This window comes from Leopardus geoffroyi, chromosome E1 (assembly GCF_018350155.1).
Source record: "Leopardus geoffroyi isolate Oge1 chromosome E1, O.geoffroyi_Oge1_pat1.0, whole genome shotgun sequence".
Classification (NCBI taxonomy): domain Eukaryota; kingdom Metazoa; phylum Chordata; class Mammalia; order Carnivora; family Felidae; genus Leopardus; species Leopardus geoffroyi.
The window spans coordinates 11,024,538-11,039,904 of NC_059330.1; the positions used below are offsets into that span (position 1 = coordinate 11,024,538).

Consider the following 15,367-nt stretch of genomic DNA (forward strand, 5'->3'; position numbering starts at 1 on the left):
GGGCTGCCGCACTGGCACTGTGAGGCCACAGGGGACCCGTTCTGTCTCTTGCGGGCGCAGGGATAGAACTGACTCTGCAGATTCAGGACGACGTTGGTGCCAGAGCCACCCTGAAGGAGTTCAAGGAGAAACTGGCCGGGGACGAGAAGCACCAAAGGGCCATCAGGGCTCTCAGGGAGGAAGTGGAGAGCTTCGCGTCTCTCTTCCCTCTGCCTGGCCTGCCTGCCTTTTAGAGGAGCTGCCAGCCCCCACCTGCCCGTGGGCACCTGCCCGGCACCCAACTGTCGGGACTGCACAGGGACTGCTTGCTCGAGGACCTGGTGCCCTCGTGGGAGACAGGAGAGCTGCACCACACGGGACCAGGCTGGGTCAACTTCATGCCCTCTGAGGGGGTTTCTTTTGGACTTTCCTCACATTATCTCCAGAAATCAAAATTTGTTTAAGACCCATTGTTAGTAATTCTGGGACAGGTTATTAAGGAGTTTAAATTTGATCCTTTCTCTCAGTTCTTCTGGACAATTGCAATTATTTAGCCTGGGTCCAGGGCAGATGAGTGGAAAGACCCCAGTAGTTGCACTCGCCCTTCTCTGAGTTCCCGGGCTTCCTCCAGACTCTGCAGTACAGAAACACCCCAGTTTGGAGCTTCTAAAAGCTGCCTCTTCTTAATGTCTTGTTACGCGGCAGGCTGCTGCAGCACCGATTGATGACCGTTACCAATGAGAAGGCGAATCTTGTAGCTAGGTCCGGACAACCAGTATGGTGGGAGTTTCTCCATGGCACTCAGGGTGTCGTGGAAACGGTCTCGTTCGCCCCCCACCCCCGGAGGGTACCAGGGCCCATCAGGTGTAAGCACCGGCTGAGGAGAGATGGCTTTCCTTCCCTGTGCCAGATAACCAACTCCCCCCTGTAATCAGGAGACCGAGCGTCACCTTCCCAGAGAAACTTTATTTTTCACAGAGCCAAAGTGCAAAACATAGATGACCATTTTTAATAAGCACAATCGAATGTGTAACCACAGAATGTCTACAAGAATCATAAGAGCTTTAAAAAATACAACCAATTTTTATATTTCAAAAATATCTAAACTCAAATAAATTAATTTCTTAAAAAGTACACTTCTCATACTATTTGTTTGGCATTTACTCCGGTTAAACTCTGGTGCGGCCAGACCCAAGAGCCGGCGTCACACGCGTGTTCGAAGTACTCGCGTGGTGACGACCACAGCTCACGTGGTGGTAGAGGACTCACGTTCACACGCGTGGACAGAGGGACATGCGGTAATAAAATAGCTTTCCCAAAATAACAAACACGAATTCATCACAGACTATGCTTTTCACCGCAGTCTTCAAAGGTGGCGCTTATATTAACCCAACCTGTGTAGCCAGCCAGCGTGGGGCAGTCGGTGGGTCCTGCCCGGAAGGCGCCCCTGGGGTCGAGGGTCCAGCACGTTACTGGCATCTATCCCAGCATGGGCGCGGACAACGGCCGCAGACTCCACAGGGTGTGGGTGACACAGCAGTCCCCATATCTCTGCCTCAGTTTGGGAGCCATCATGCTGCCGGGACAGTCTTCCGTTCGGGGGCCTGGCTCCTCCCCCGGCCAGGGCATCTCCAAGACCCTCCTGTGTAGTCTCCACTTTGGAGCTAGATAAGGACTCCCAGGAGGCGTGGGCTCCACACCAGTGGCTTAATTCACTGCAAAGTGCTCGTTCCACACCCCCCCCCCCCCCCGCCCTGCATGCCTCCTCCTCCCCGCTATGGTCATACCAAACCTGAACAGAGGAGGCTAGATTAGGTCAGTGCTCACAGCGTTCTCCTTTGGGGGCCCAGGAAAACTTGGTGTGCTCGGACCTTATCAGCTGAGACTGGTTTTATTTCCGGCCTGGAGTAGCAATTTGATGCTTTCTCCTTTTTGCAGTCTGCTAATACTGTACCTCTTTTAAAGATTCCAGTTTTGTCACTTTCTGTCACAGTACTGGGGAAAAGCCAGAAAGCTAGTTGGTTTGCTTCCAAAGCACAAAGCAAGGCACTTTCTTCCGAGCTTTCTAGGGAGATGGGAAGTAAAACCGGATTGCTGGCTTGGGAGATCAGCTCCTCTGAAGATCGTCCACACTCCCTGACGGGTTCCCTGCCGGCTGAGTGTTACCGCAGAGGAGAAGCTGACCTGCCTTGCAACAGCAGGTCCGGGGAGGTCGGGACATGCGTCTCGCATTGGCGGAAGTGGGCGGTCACCGTGCGTGCCGCTCCCAGCCTCCAGAAACATGTCGTTGAACTGTAGCAGCCCTGGCACTTGGGGTAGAAACTGTTGGACTTCCCAGGATTTGAGCTGGGATAAGTCATTTGAGGTTGAAACCTACAATACCTTGACTATAGCAACGGAGAAGCAAAAAGCTAGATGGGAAATGACAGGTGGGTTGTCGCGGTTCATTTCCAAATTCCAGCGCTATCGGTGTAACTTCAGCTCTTGCAAGTTAATCATGGAAAAGTCACAATTTCTAACACCCCAAGATTCCACCGAATGGAGCAAGGTCCCTAGGGAAATGGTGAGGTGTGAGGCAATAGCTCAGGCCGGAGCGTCCCAAGGGCCACACGTAGGCCTCTAGAAAACACGACTGCGTAACTGCTAACCTTATCAGGCTGCTCTCAACCTGGACTGCTTGAGAAAGGGTGGCCGGGGGCAGGGGAGCGGTAACGGAATGGAAGTGAAGTTGAAATAAACTCAGTTTTGGTGCCTGGGCCTTCAAAATGAGTCAGGACTGACAAAGTCAAGGGGCACGGATGTCCTCCGTTTTCTGCAAAGTGTTTTCAAGATGTTTTATCTGAGGCAAACCTGAAACGAATATTTTTAAAGAGACAGCCCTGTCGCATAGAGCTCCCAGCCTTAAGATTTGCAGACGCGGGACTTCTAGTGGGTTCCGCTTCTCCAAAGTGGAGGGGGTCTGAGAAGGGCAGTCCCACAGTCTCAAGTGCCTGCCCACACTGGCTCAGTCCCTCTGCCACCTTAAAATCCCTTTGGAAAGAAACATTCTTGGCATCAAGCAATCCTCGGAAACTGCCACACTGAAAAGCTAGGTTTTCACCAAAATTTAAAACTGGAGTCTAACTACTTGTCAGGGAAGCCAGCTTTCTTTCACGGAGGAACGACTCAAGGGAGACGCTCCTCACCCACTCTTTCTGAGGCTGGCCCCAGGACAGGGCACAGCCGTTCTGTTCACACCTGACTGGTCTCTTGCCTCAGAATCCTGGGGCCTCTGGAACCATCCTCGAGGCAGAGCTTCCAAGCAAGCACCCTCCAAAGTGACTTCTACTTCAGACTACCGTGTTGCCTGGCCTTAGCTTCTAGAAGGCCAGATGTGACCGACCTTCTGCCTTGATCAGTTTCCCAGGTGACAGCAATGTTAACTGTAGAGTCCGTGATGCTGTGGAACAGGATGAAAAGCAATGGTGGTGCCAACGATCGCTTTCAACTTTGTGAAACGGACCCCACAGACCCTTCTTTCCCTTGGAGATAAAGTGTCGTAAGGTCATGTCCCTGGAGGCCTGAGTAGACAGCAGTGAGCCACCCAGTTAGGAAACAGAGCAGCATCTTGAACACGAGGGACACGGGAGGCGGCAACGAAGAGGGGAGCCCATGGAGAGAAACAGGCATCCTACGCAGCCTTCCCCACATGCAAACACACGCTTGACATTTAAAAGCTGCCAAAACATTCCTGGCGACTCTTCTGTGCGTGAACAAAGTAACGGGCACGGGTACAAAGAACACCCGTGAGATGTAGACAGACCATCTACCTTAAAAGGTCCTCAGGCCCAGCCTCGGGAGTGAAATCACACACCCTCTGCCAGGAATGTGGACCCTGACCAGAAGCCGGCGGCCAGGAGCCAACGGGCCACATCCTTGTGTGGAGGACCCGGGCGAGGAAGGGGCCACGGGAGGAATGTGACGCAAACCCCCCTTGGGTTCCCGCCTCCGCTACCTGACCTCGACGGTAGGCCACAAAGCTGACAGACCGGTCTCAACAGCAAGACCCCAACTACCCGGAACACGGCACTGGCAGGTGCACACACGCGTGCTCAGGAGCAACCGCCCGTGGCTGGTTCGGGTCTGTTTTATCACAATTTTCTTGGAACGAATTAAAAAGCAGAAATACTAAGGGTTCTCCCTAGTTGGAGAAAGAAAAAAAAGCAGCCATACAAAAAAAAAAAAGTGTAAAAACTTCAAGGTTGCAAGAAACTCTATCAAGAAACCAACAGCAACTGAGTAAGGAGCCTCAGGGAGGTCATGGTGGGTGAGTCGGGGATTGTCTCCTTCCCTGAAGGGAGGACTCACACGGGACGGGAGTGAGCTGCCGAGAGGTGAATGTACTTACGGGGGGCCCGCATGGGGGCGGGAGTGAGCCGCAGTGAGGAGCATGTACTTGGGGGACCCACATGGGGACGGGAGCGAGCTGTGGTGAGGTAAGCACACCTGGGGGACCCGCGCGGGACGGAGTGAACAGTGGTGAGGTGCGTGTATCTGGAGGGCCCGCGTGGGGGCAGGAGTGAGCGGCGGTGAGGTGTGGGTATTCCAGGCCCGCGGGGGACAGATCCACGAAGACAGCCAGCCACACAAGGAGGCTCTCCTCCTTCCTGGGGGAGACCCTGCCCGTGGGTTCTCACCAGCTGGGCTGCCCGCCTGGACCAAGCAGCCGGGTGGAATCGCGCCGTCACCGTGCCCACAAGACCCGCAAGAGGTAGTGAAGTGGTTGCAAAGGTTTGCTGTGGGTGGGGGACTGGGGTGTGACCTCGGCCGAGTGCCAGCATGTCTGCAGACCTTCCCCAAGAGGACAGCGTGGACTCGCTCCCAGAAAGGCTGGTGGGCTGGGCCCCAGAGGCCTGCCGGCTCTTCGTCACTTGCACGGGGGTGATGGCACCGTGGCCCCGGGCTCTCCAGCTGCAAGAGCAGTTCTCACTCACAAGCAGGGACTAGCGACTAACGCTAGTCCCTCCTGCTGACCCGGGGGAGCAAGGTACGAGCTCCCCCCCTCCCCCAGGCACTTCTGTGCCTAGTGGGGAAGCGAGGACCAGACAGGGTGCTGCTCGCTCTGCCTGCAGCCTTGGGGCGCAGGTCACGCGTCTGCCGCCACCCAACTGAGGCACGGCTGCCTCCCCTCCGTGTCACTCATTCAGGGGCTTTCTCTGGGATGATGGGCTCTAGGGGGCCGAGTAAAAGACCCTAGCAGGGATCTGAATGGGGCAATGGATGTTCCGTTGTCCAGTTTCCCACCAAACCATTTCAGTTAACGGGGCGCTTCCCTTCATTTTGCTGCCCGTGTGTCTGGGAGCTGAATGGGTAGCCTGCTCCTCCCGCGTGGGCTTCACCTTTCCACCCCTCACGCCCCCCACCCCCACCCCCCGCACCGTCGAAAGGACGCTGGCTCTCTTCTGGCCTGGCTACCAGTCCTCAGGGAGCCAAGCGGCCCCCGCCTCGCCAGGGGGGGCCGAGAGACCTAGTACCGTCCTTACTGACGCCTTCGGAGAGCCAGGCGCCCGCCTCCGCCAGAGTCCCGACTCCCAAACCGCCTGAAGCCACGTGGGAACCAGCGCCGCCACCTTGGTTTCCTTCCCACTCAGGTCACCAGCAGCCTAGACGGCTCAGAGGGCCGCCTGCTCGTGCCAACCCCTCCCCTCCCCGTACCCTGAGTCACAGGTCTTGGTCACAGTGGCTGGGACTGACCTCAGATTTTGTACAAAAAGCTGGGGACGTAGTCGAACCTGAGCGTGGGGTGGCCGGTCCCGGGAGGCTCCTGCACGTAGTGCAGCTTCAGCAGCTCAGCCAGGTACTGGACCACCTTCATGTCTTCGTTCACCAGACCCAGGTTCAGCTTCAGGAAGCTCGCCCGGCGGCTGGCCAGCAGTTCCTCGGTCTCCCTGTCGTGGGCAGGCAGGTGCAGGTGGTGGCAGAAGGTGTAGAGGAAGGCCTTGGAGCAGAGCTGGGTGAGCACGCTCTGGACGTGCAGGTAGTAGGTGCTGCCCCGCTTGATGTGAGTGCGGTGGTCGGCCAGCCGGGGCACCAGGGCGCCTCTGTAGAGGGGGCAGCGCAGGGTTTTGCTGTCCAGGTCCAGGATGCTCGTGTAGCGGCTGTAGCGGCTCAGGGTGTGGAGGGTGCCGGCGCCGGCTGGGGACGTCACTCTGAAACACACAGGCCAACGTCAGGAGGAAAGACTCGGGGCGGGGCGGGGGAGTCTTCCCGTTGCCAGGCCGGCTTCCGCCGGCCAATACTCACTAGCTCTTTCTGGAAGGCAAATCTGATCATGATGCTCTTCAAAGGGCTCCTCGCCACCCTCGTGACCGAGTTCAAGTGCCCTGGCATGGCCCACAGGCCCTGCTTCCTGTTGGCCTCTGAGGCCCCATCTGTTACATCCACGACTTCCTTGTGGCCACGCCAAGCTTTCAGAAGGGCCTCAAAATCACCGGCCTTCGTGCTCTGCCCAGAATGCCCTTCCCTTCCATTGGTACTTGGTTTATGGCAATTCAAGCCTTACCCAGCCATCCCTGATCCCCTCCGCTTCCCTGCTTTTTTTGTTTTGTGACCCTGGCCAAGTTCCTTAGCACTTCAGAGCCCCCTCTGTAAAACAGAGATCACTGGTCCTGCCTCAAGCGGTCACCGCAGAGACAAAATGGGCTGTGCTTAGGAGAGTGCCTGGCCCTCAGTACTAACAGCCCAGCAATGATCAGCGTGGGGACTGTCATTTAGCTCTAGTCTCTCCCACTGGACAAGGCTTCTGCAGACCCAGGACCATCTGATTTGGCCTCCTGCCCCACTGCCCACTACTGTGCCCATACATCAGAGGCAGGCAAGGCTTGTTCAGTGAGGGAAGGGGTCAGAGTGATCAACCCTAGTAGCTCTGTACAATCCTCTAGATCAGGGGCGCCCGGGGGGCTCAGTCAATTAAGCATCCGACTCTTGGTTTTGGCTCATGATCTCACGGTTTGTGAGTTCGAGCCCTGCGTCGGGCTCTGTGCTGACAGCTCGGAGCCTGGAGCCTGCTTTGGATTCTGTGTCTCCTCTCTCTGCCCCTCCCCAACTTATGTTCTGTCTCTCTGTGTCTCTCAAAAAATAAATAAATGTAAAAAAAAAAAAAAAAAAAAAAATCCTCTAGTTGAATTTTCCCAGAGAGTCACCCTGCAGTCTGGCAAATGTCTGGCTGACCAGAAATTTCATAGGCGGACACAGTTCTGGAATTCAGGGCTTGTGCCAGACCTGAGATATTGTGGACAAAGGACTGACAATCACTCGGGACCAAGGTAACCTCCTATTTTTTCCTTCCTGGGTGCTGTCATCTTCTCGTGTAGTTAACAGCATCTACTACATACCAGGAAGTGACCTAGGGGCTGAACAGGCAACGAAGAATGAGCCTGGTCAGGCTGGGAAGAAAGGACAGGCACATGGTAGGTACACTGAGTAGAGATGTGGTCTGGGTCTCCACGGGGAGGCCCGGGGCCAGGAAAATCCTGGAAGAACGGCCTCGGAGCTGGGCCTTACAAGAAAGGTGGGCTCCGAGAACCTCAGGGGGCATCCAGACCATACAAGAACAGGACCACAGAGACGGGAAAACAGAGCCACATGGGCCATGTGTCGTGAAAACCACGAGGAGAGTAGTGGGGTGGGGACCCCATCACATAGGCGATGAAGAAGCAGGGCTTGCAGGTGGCTCACTGGCTTCTCGGGGACACCGCCTTCTCAGTCTACTCCTGAGGCACCCTTACCTCCCTCAGAAGGGGGCCCAGGCCGCAGGCCAAATGCCTCCTCAACCTTGGCACATCCAGCCCCCCGAGGTTCTGCCGCAGCAGAAAAGCCAGGCCTCGCCCCGTCTTCCTGTCCCTCCATTCCAGCCACCTGTCCTGCTGGAACGCCCTGCCTCGGCCCTGCCACTCCCAGGAGCTCTGACACCCCCACACCTACCCCTACCTACAGAGGCACCACTTTTTCAGAAGATGCTGCTCCTTCTAACTCTCCCTCCACCTGTTTCCCACGAAGCTCGGTCAGGAGGCGAGCTAGCACGGAAAGAGGCAAGCCCCAGGCCTTTGGTCCTCTGCTCCTCCCACACCTGTCTTAGGTTCATTACCGCCCATCCCAACACCGGAGGCAGCCTCTGGACACATGTGAACACTGAAGCCCAGAGAGGGGCCGTGGCTCACGCAAGGTCCCCCAGCTAGAAAGTGGCTGAGCCAGGACGCAACCAGGGCCTCTACCCGCCCCTCCACCCCCCACAACTAGCACTCTCTCCCGTGAGTACTGAGCTGTGTTTTTCAAACAGTCCAGCGCTTGCTCCTGCTACCTGGAAGCAATACAATTACCCCTCATTTTGACTTCAAAAGGGAAACCAACATGAGTTGGTACCCATGAGTATTTACCCATCTCTTATACCCACGTGTGATAGATCTGACAGACGAGCATTTCCAGGCAGAAAGCCTACTTCAGTAGAAAAAAAATCCAAGGGCGGTGAAACCGGCAGTTTTGGGGTGAGAGTCTTTAAAAACAGATTATCATCTGAGCTGATTCTGGCTGGAGTCAAAGCACCTGAGAGGGGACAGACCCTCCTGGGTCAGAGTTCTCGGATTCCAGATTAACCCAGCACGGGGGGGATCAACCCCTGCCATCGCTGAGCAACCCATCCCTGGGCAGGAACTTCATGGCCACTCTTCTACTCCTCTTGAATGCTGGCCCTCAGACGGGCCTCAATCTGCCTCGCGGTTTGAAGACTGCTTCTGCCTGCTGGGCTGACTCACCACCTCTCCGCAACTCTGAGCGTGTCCAAGGACAGGCTCCACACGGGGGCTCTGCGACATTCCGGATGTGCACCTTCCCCACAGCTGCACACGGTAAGCATCTTAAGCCCCACTCACAGACGTGTCCAACAAGCTTTTGCAAACGAACGAGAAGACTGGCCCAAATTCACACGGCGGATAGTGGCAGCGTCAGGACCTGAGCTCACAGCGCCCACTGTGTCCCTCCCTAACCACAAGGAACCACGACTCCTCGGGTTTTCATCTCAGAATGAGAATGAGAATTTCATGCTCGGAATTCATACTGGGTCGACTGCTCACCTCCCAGGATTTCTTTGGGTGAGCGGTGGCCAAACCAGTCCCCACTCCCGTGACGTGCCCCCTAGGGAACAAGGCCTCCGACCCCTGCCCACTGTATCTCGTACCAGAGCGGGACCCTCTGGCGGCAGACGCTGCCAATTCCCAGCGTGTGCGCACGCCCAGAAGGTCTGAGAAGCAGAGCAATGGGAGGCACTTCCCCCCTAGGGAATGTCTGCAAAGCTCTCGCCTGTCACTTCTGATGGGTCCCTCGCCTTCACAGAGGGATGCTGAAAGGCTCTAGAGCCTGGCCGGGGAGGGCCACGTTCAGCGGCCGCTGCCTTGGCCCGCCTGCCGTGAGTCGGTACGCGTCCCTGCGAGGTTATCCGAGAAAGGCTCACAGTGATCAGGTACAGACCAGATGCGATGGGCCCTTCCACACCTGCTCTCACGACGCAGGTCTCGTCAGCTCCGTGTGCAGATACAAACAGGCTCAGAGGTCAGGCTGACAGAGTGGTGACAGAGCTGGGGCTGGCGTGGGGGGCCCCATGAAGACAGCGCCTGTCCTATCACGGGGATGCACCATGGCTGACTCACCTTACAATTCTGGCAGCAGGCCGGGTGGCTGGCATTTAATAGCCGCCTATAAACTTTTGGCAAATGGTCATTCAGTGATCCAACCCTCTCATTTGCTCAGGAGGGAACAGAGCCTCGCGTGGAGGAGTGACCTGTGGCTAAATACCGGTAGGGCCGGCCCAGGACTCAGACCAACTCGAACCCTTTGCACCTCGGGGAGCCCGTCCGCCAGCTACTCTCTCACACCCACAGACTTCATTACTGGATCACAGCAGGTGTTCCAAGGCAGACCAGCCTAGGCCTCAGAATCCTCAACACAGCACTCCAGCCAGGTACCCAAGAGAGCAGAGCTGGTGTAAGAGATGAACTTCTTTTGCCGTTCTGGCACATTCTAAGGAGGGAATTTCAGGGAAAGCAGAAAGGGCGACACTGTCCTGAGCCTGGTCCTGGATAAGCGGGCCGTCAATAGATTGATGTGCGTTTTAGACTCTCCATCTTTAGAGGTGAGTAAGTGGAAAGGTCAAAGGTTGGGGTGAAGGGGTCAGCTGGAGAAGAGGTGTGTTTAAGGGACACTGACGCATTATTCCACCAAGACAAGTAGCAAAGACAATCCATGAAAAGTCCTTCCCTTCCTGCAACAGGTGGGTTAAACCCGAGCATAGGGCTGGCATCAGCCGAGGGACGGGATCCCGAGAGGAAGGACAAAGCCCACAAGGGCACCCCGTGCAGCCCTCTAACTCCTGATTCTGCATCCACAAGCAAGGACTCAACTCGGTGGTTTCCTGTGTGGCCCAAGGAGGGGACTGTTCCAGGTGTCTTGGCCATGTCATACCAAGTCCCTGTGACACGCTGGCAAGCCCACCCTCCTGGTCACTCAAGCCAAATACCTCAAGCCTTCCCCAAGCACCTCTGTCCATTTCCCACACTTCACTAACCTGCCCCCGTTGGTTTTCTTAGAACACACGATGCACTTGCTGTTGGAACTCTCCTCCCTGTTCAGCAAGGCTCTGGCCACCCGTCTCTGCTCCTGAACTACGAAGTCTTCTAGGGCAGCGTCCTTGCTCAGGTACCCCCAGATGGTACCCCAGCACCCGCCAGCGTGGCCAACGAGCCAAGTCAAGACGGGGAAACAACACTTGCTTGAATCTCGGCACCACGAACCTGGGAAAAGCCTAACGCAGCAAGGGTTAGAGTGAGGGCCGGGTGACTTCTGCAAGAGGAGCAAACAGGGCAACTCGGGACACGGCGACCTCACCGATACCAAGGACCTCGGCAAAAGGCAAGACGGAAAATCAGAACAAACGGTTGCTGACCGCAGCAGGGCAGAAATTCCTTTTGCTCTTTCCATGTGACATGGGAGGTGCAGGCTGCCTGCAACAGCGCCTCTGTTTTACAGATGTGCAAAGCGGGCCGCTGGGAAGAGGATGAGGGCACACCCTGAGGGAGAGAGACCCTTAGACCAGACAACTTGTCAAGCAGTATTTGGAAAAAAACAAAAGAGAGTCTACTAAACCTCCAGTAACTTACAGAAATGAAAGAGCATTCAAACAGAGAAAGTAGGAATTGGGCCTTGCGTTTCCTTATTATTAAAAAAAAATTTTTTTTAATGTTTATTCATTTTTTTTTTCAACGTTTATTCATTTTTGGGACAGAGAGAGACAGAGCATGAACGGGGGAGGGGCAGAGAGAGAGGGAGACACAGAATCGGAAACAGGCTCCAGGCTCTGAGCCATCAGCCCAGAGCCTGACGCAGGGCTCGAACTCACGGACCGCGAGATCGTGACCTGGCTGAAGTCGGACGCCCAACCGACTGCGCCACCCAGGCGCCCCAATGTTTATTCATTTTTGAGACAGAGAGAGAAAGAGAGAGAGAGAGAGAGAGAGAGAGAGCGCGCACAAGCAGGGGAGGGGCAGAGAGAGAGAGGGAGACACAGACTCCGAAGAAGGCTCCAGGCTCTGAGCTGTCAGCACAGAGCCCGAAGCAGGGCAGGAACTTTCGAACCACCATGAGATCATGACCTGAGGCAAAGTCAGACACTTAACCAACTGAGCCACCCAAGTGCCCCGTGCATTTCCTTATTAAGACAGACTTCTAAGTTGGGGGGCGGGGGGGGGGGGGAACAGCTTTCTAGGGTGAACAGGACAGTGGAGTAAAAGCCACTGGACCCCTCTGATGTCCCTGTCACCAGTGATGGCTGCCATCTTCTAGGAATACCACAGACCTTTCTCAGAAGCAGGTCTCTCAATCATTTATACCATAGTGTGAATTTGAGGATCACCAAGAACCTAAATTCTGGAAGTCAGCTGTCCTCCAACGCTTGCTGGTGTACCAGATAAACTCCATGTCCTACTGAGTCAGAATCTCTTGGGGGATAGGGCCCAGAAATTCCCGATCTAAACAAATTCACCTAAATAATTCTGACCCGACAGGTTGCAGACCTCAGTTGGCAACCACTTAGGAACTGCAACCTCTCACAGGAGGGACAAGGAAAGAGACCAGAGAAACGGAAGGACGTGCCCAAAGTTACAGAGTGAGTGTTGGGGGTCCGGTCTGGAAGCCAGGTCTCCCGATTCTGGCCCCACCACACGGACGTGTTAACCTCACTCAGAGGGATGGATGTTCAAAACCTCGTCTCTGACTGGACAGGGCCCTTCCCCACCCCCGGTAAACAGTTACCTCTGCAGGCCGATCAGCTTCCACTTCTGAAAATCTGTGATGTGCAAAGGAGAGGAGACCCAGTGCTTCACCGGTTTGGCGTGACGGCTGTGGTTGGGGACAAAGATGGACAGCGCCGTCACGAGCTTCCTCACTATGGCCTCATCCTCCCCCAGGACCACAAGGGTCCTCCCGCTGAGCAGGGAGTAGATGGCTGGATGGGCAAAGGGGTACTGACGGATGAATTTTAAGGCGTTCTGGCCAGCCCTCTTTTTATGCCTCTCGGAAGAGGGCCCGGTGGGATGAGCAGAGGAGGGAGTCCTGTCTGAGCTGGTGGAGGCTATACTGCTCATATTACTGGTAGTGTCCGAGTAGTTGTCCAGGCTGGTCTTACTGACATCCCGGCTAGCCAGCAGGCGGCTCGGGTCCAGCTCAAAAGCAGGGAAGCCTTCAGAACTGTTGTCTCGGGAAGGGCTGGCATTTTCCCCCGCAAAGTCCACATGGAACTCCTGGTCTTTCTGCCTGTAGCGCTGCGGGGGGCTGCTCACTACTCCGTCCGGGTCAGAGTGTGTGTGGGCTGGGGTGGAGAGGGGCACCCGCAGACTGTCACTCTCCTTCCCAATGCAGCAGGAGGAGTCCGTTTGGGACAGGGTGTTTTCTAAGCTGCCCTCCTCTGCCTCACCCAGCTCTGGCGGGCTGATGCTCGCCTGGAAGTGGATGGCTCCCTCGCTGTCATCTGCGTACGACTCTTCTTCGTTAATGGCACTTGGGTAGCTGGCCTTAAAGTCATCAGGGATGAGGGCCTCAGAGGGGCAGGTGCTGAGGACTTCGATACTGTCCTCGCTGATGGTCCTGTGGCTGACTGCTTTGCTCCGGACCACCTGGGGGCTCAATGGCACCGTGAGGCTGGCCTGGCTGTCAGACTTAGACAGCACAGAGGTGGACTTCTCCGTGCCCAGAACCTCGATGCTTTCGCCACTGCTGATGCTCCCTTTCATATCCATATCCAGGCAGTCCACGTTTTCCTGGGGGTCAAAACTGCTCACTTCTGTCACCTCCACTTCCCTGTACTCCTCATCTCCAAGTTCCTGCTCCATCTTGATGGGCACAGACTCCACACTGGACTTGTAAGAACCAACGCTAATGAACACTTGAGGAATCGGACACTCGTCCAGAGACCTGGAAGGCGGTCTGCCTGGACTGGGCTTAGGGGGCGCGCTCTCTTGCTTCTCTCCCATCCGGTCGTCCACCTCCACAAAATCTTCAAAGAGGAAGTTCGTTATGTGCTGTTGTTTTAGAAGCGCTCTGTCAATCTGGCTGGTCAGGAGGTAGCACAGGTCTCCTCTGAACATGTGCTCTATGTGGCTGAGCTGAGCCAGGGTCTGGGTGAAATACTCCGTGTCACAGAGCTCTTCCAAGGTCTTCAACTTCTTGTCAAAACACTTGGTGGACTTTGCTTTGATGAGCTTGGGGGTGTAGGCAGGTCTGCAGGTGTAAAGGTCCGCGTCAGCCGACTCATCAGGGTTAGAGGTAGTGGCTGCCTGGTCGGCCTGGTCCTGCGCGTGCTCTGTCTCCGCAGAACACAAGGCAGACCCCTTCGACTTCCGATGAGGGTATGAGCGGATCTGCTTCAGCAGATCTTGATGTTCAATTATGGACTTCTCTACACTGGCCAGCTCGTTGGCTTTCTCAATTGCCTGAGATGAGTAAAAGCCCTTGTCGTTGGCCTTCTTCTGGATCTCCGTTTCGGTGTGCAGCACTGTCCTGGTGTAATCCAAGTCTTTCAGCTTTTTTTCAAGTTCTCCCGCAAATGCCTTCCTGTTGCCCATCTTCAAGCACTCAGAAGCTTTGGAAAACTCGGCTGAGAGCTCCTGAAACTGCTGCATGATCTTGTGCTGGTCCGCTGAGATATAAGCCATGCAAAAGGGCCTCACAAAGCCCCGGGCCTCCAGGTCGTACAGGGTAAGGTGGTGCACGTACGCAAAGGCTCCCTCCTTGGAGTCTCCCAGCACCACCTTGGAGTCCTCCACAAAGTTCAGCTTGGGGTAGGCAGAACCCGGGGGATGGCCCACAAAGGAGGCCTGGTAATCCACAGACATGATCCGCAAGGAGAAGTAATTGAGATCAAAAGTACCAAAAACTTTGGTGTCATTGGGGATGGTCAGCAAGGGTTGGGGTCCCACCTGCTCGGAGAACTCGGAAATAAGGATGAAGTCCCGAGAGAACTTGGCCCCGGACAGTTTGGACCATGGGTTGGCTCCTTGGCTGGCGAAGGGGAAGAGTGGCACCGAGTACTCCTCGGGCAAGGCGGGCTCATTGTAAGGCTCCTCCTCGTACTCCTCCTCTTTGGTGAAGGCCACCACGTCAGGGGCGCTGATCATATTTCCAGATGTATGGAGAGAACATTGAGAAGAAGTGAGAAAGAATGCGGGGTAATCAATGCAGGGAAGCCATGCCTCTGGAAGAGGAAGCAAAGTCCTTGCGGTCTTCTTTGCGCCCTCAGGGGTACTAGGCTGTCTCTCGCACACTCGAAGGCTCCAACTCCCACAATCCCGTCAGAGATACAGCTAACTCTTCCAGAGCCCCGAGGGGCCTCATGAACTCCGCAGGTCCAGAAGACCGGGTAGGCGGGTTACCCTCCTCCTCCTCCTCGGGCGAGGGCGTCCGGCGCAGGACACCTGCAGCGAGGTCACTCGCACACCCGGACCCACCGCGACAGCAACAGCCCAGCCCTGAACCGGTGCCTAACGCGGGACTACGGGCCGCCGCAGGGGCCAGTCAAGCGCTGCCGCCCCCACGGCCCGAGGGCAGAAACCGTCGCGGCTCCTTGGACGCCACAACCTGGAGCAGGCTACCGCGGCGCCGCCATCTTGGCATCACATGACTCGCGGTGTCTTGCGCCGCGTGACCCGGAAGCGTCCGCGTAGACTTCCGAGCGGGAGAGAAAAGGATTGTGAGCGAACGACAGGTTTGGGCGGAACTTCCCAGCGGCCTCTCCCAAGGACAATCGATTTACCAACCACTGTCGGGAAAGAAAGGAAGTGGGACGGAGGAGCGGAAACGTACAAGGGGT

General features: G+C 56.0%; 2 protein-coding genes across 2 annotated transcripts in view; one reads left to right on the top strand and one right to left on the bottom strand.

The window, feature by feature from the left end:
* SHMT1 (serine hydroxymethyltransferase 1) overlaps positions 1 to 1,113 on the top strand; it is a 28,251-nt gene extending 27,138 nt beyond the window's left edge. Inside the window, exon 12 of the mRNA XM_045487586.1 lies at positions 61 to 1,113. Within this exon, the coding sequence (XP_045343542.1) occupies positions 61 to 233 (173 nt within the window). The 3' untranslated portion in view covers positions 234 to 1,113. The remainder of the gene's footprint in view (positions 1 to 60) is intronic.
* SMCR8 (SMCR8-C9orf72 complex subunit) lies at positions 926 to 15,213 on the bottom strand. Its single transcript, XM_045487580.1, has 2 exons — positions 12,316 to 15,213; positions 926 to 6,167 (listed from the first exon to the last, which is right to left on the bottom strand). Exons 1-2 carry the CDS (start codon positions 14,673 to 14,675, stop codon positions 5,714 to 5,716), a joined length of 2,814 nt encoding a protein of 937 aa, XP_045343536.1. The 5' UTR covers positions 14,676 to 15,213; the 3' UTR covers positions 926 to 5,713.
* Between the last annotated feature and the right edge of the window lie 154 nt (positions 15,214 to 15,367).

Coding starts and splice junctions, on each gene's coding strand:
- SMCR8 (XM_045487580.1), bottom strand. CDS start 14,675: ATGATCAGCGCCCCTGACGTGGTGGCCTTCACCAAAGAGGAGGAGTAC. Junction 6,168..12,315: donor AAGCTGATCGGCCTGCAGAG/GTAACTGTTTAC, acceptor TGTGTGTTTCAG/AGTGACGTCCCCAGCCGGCG.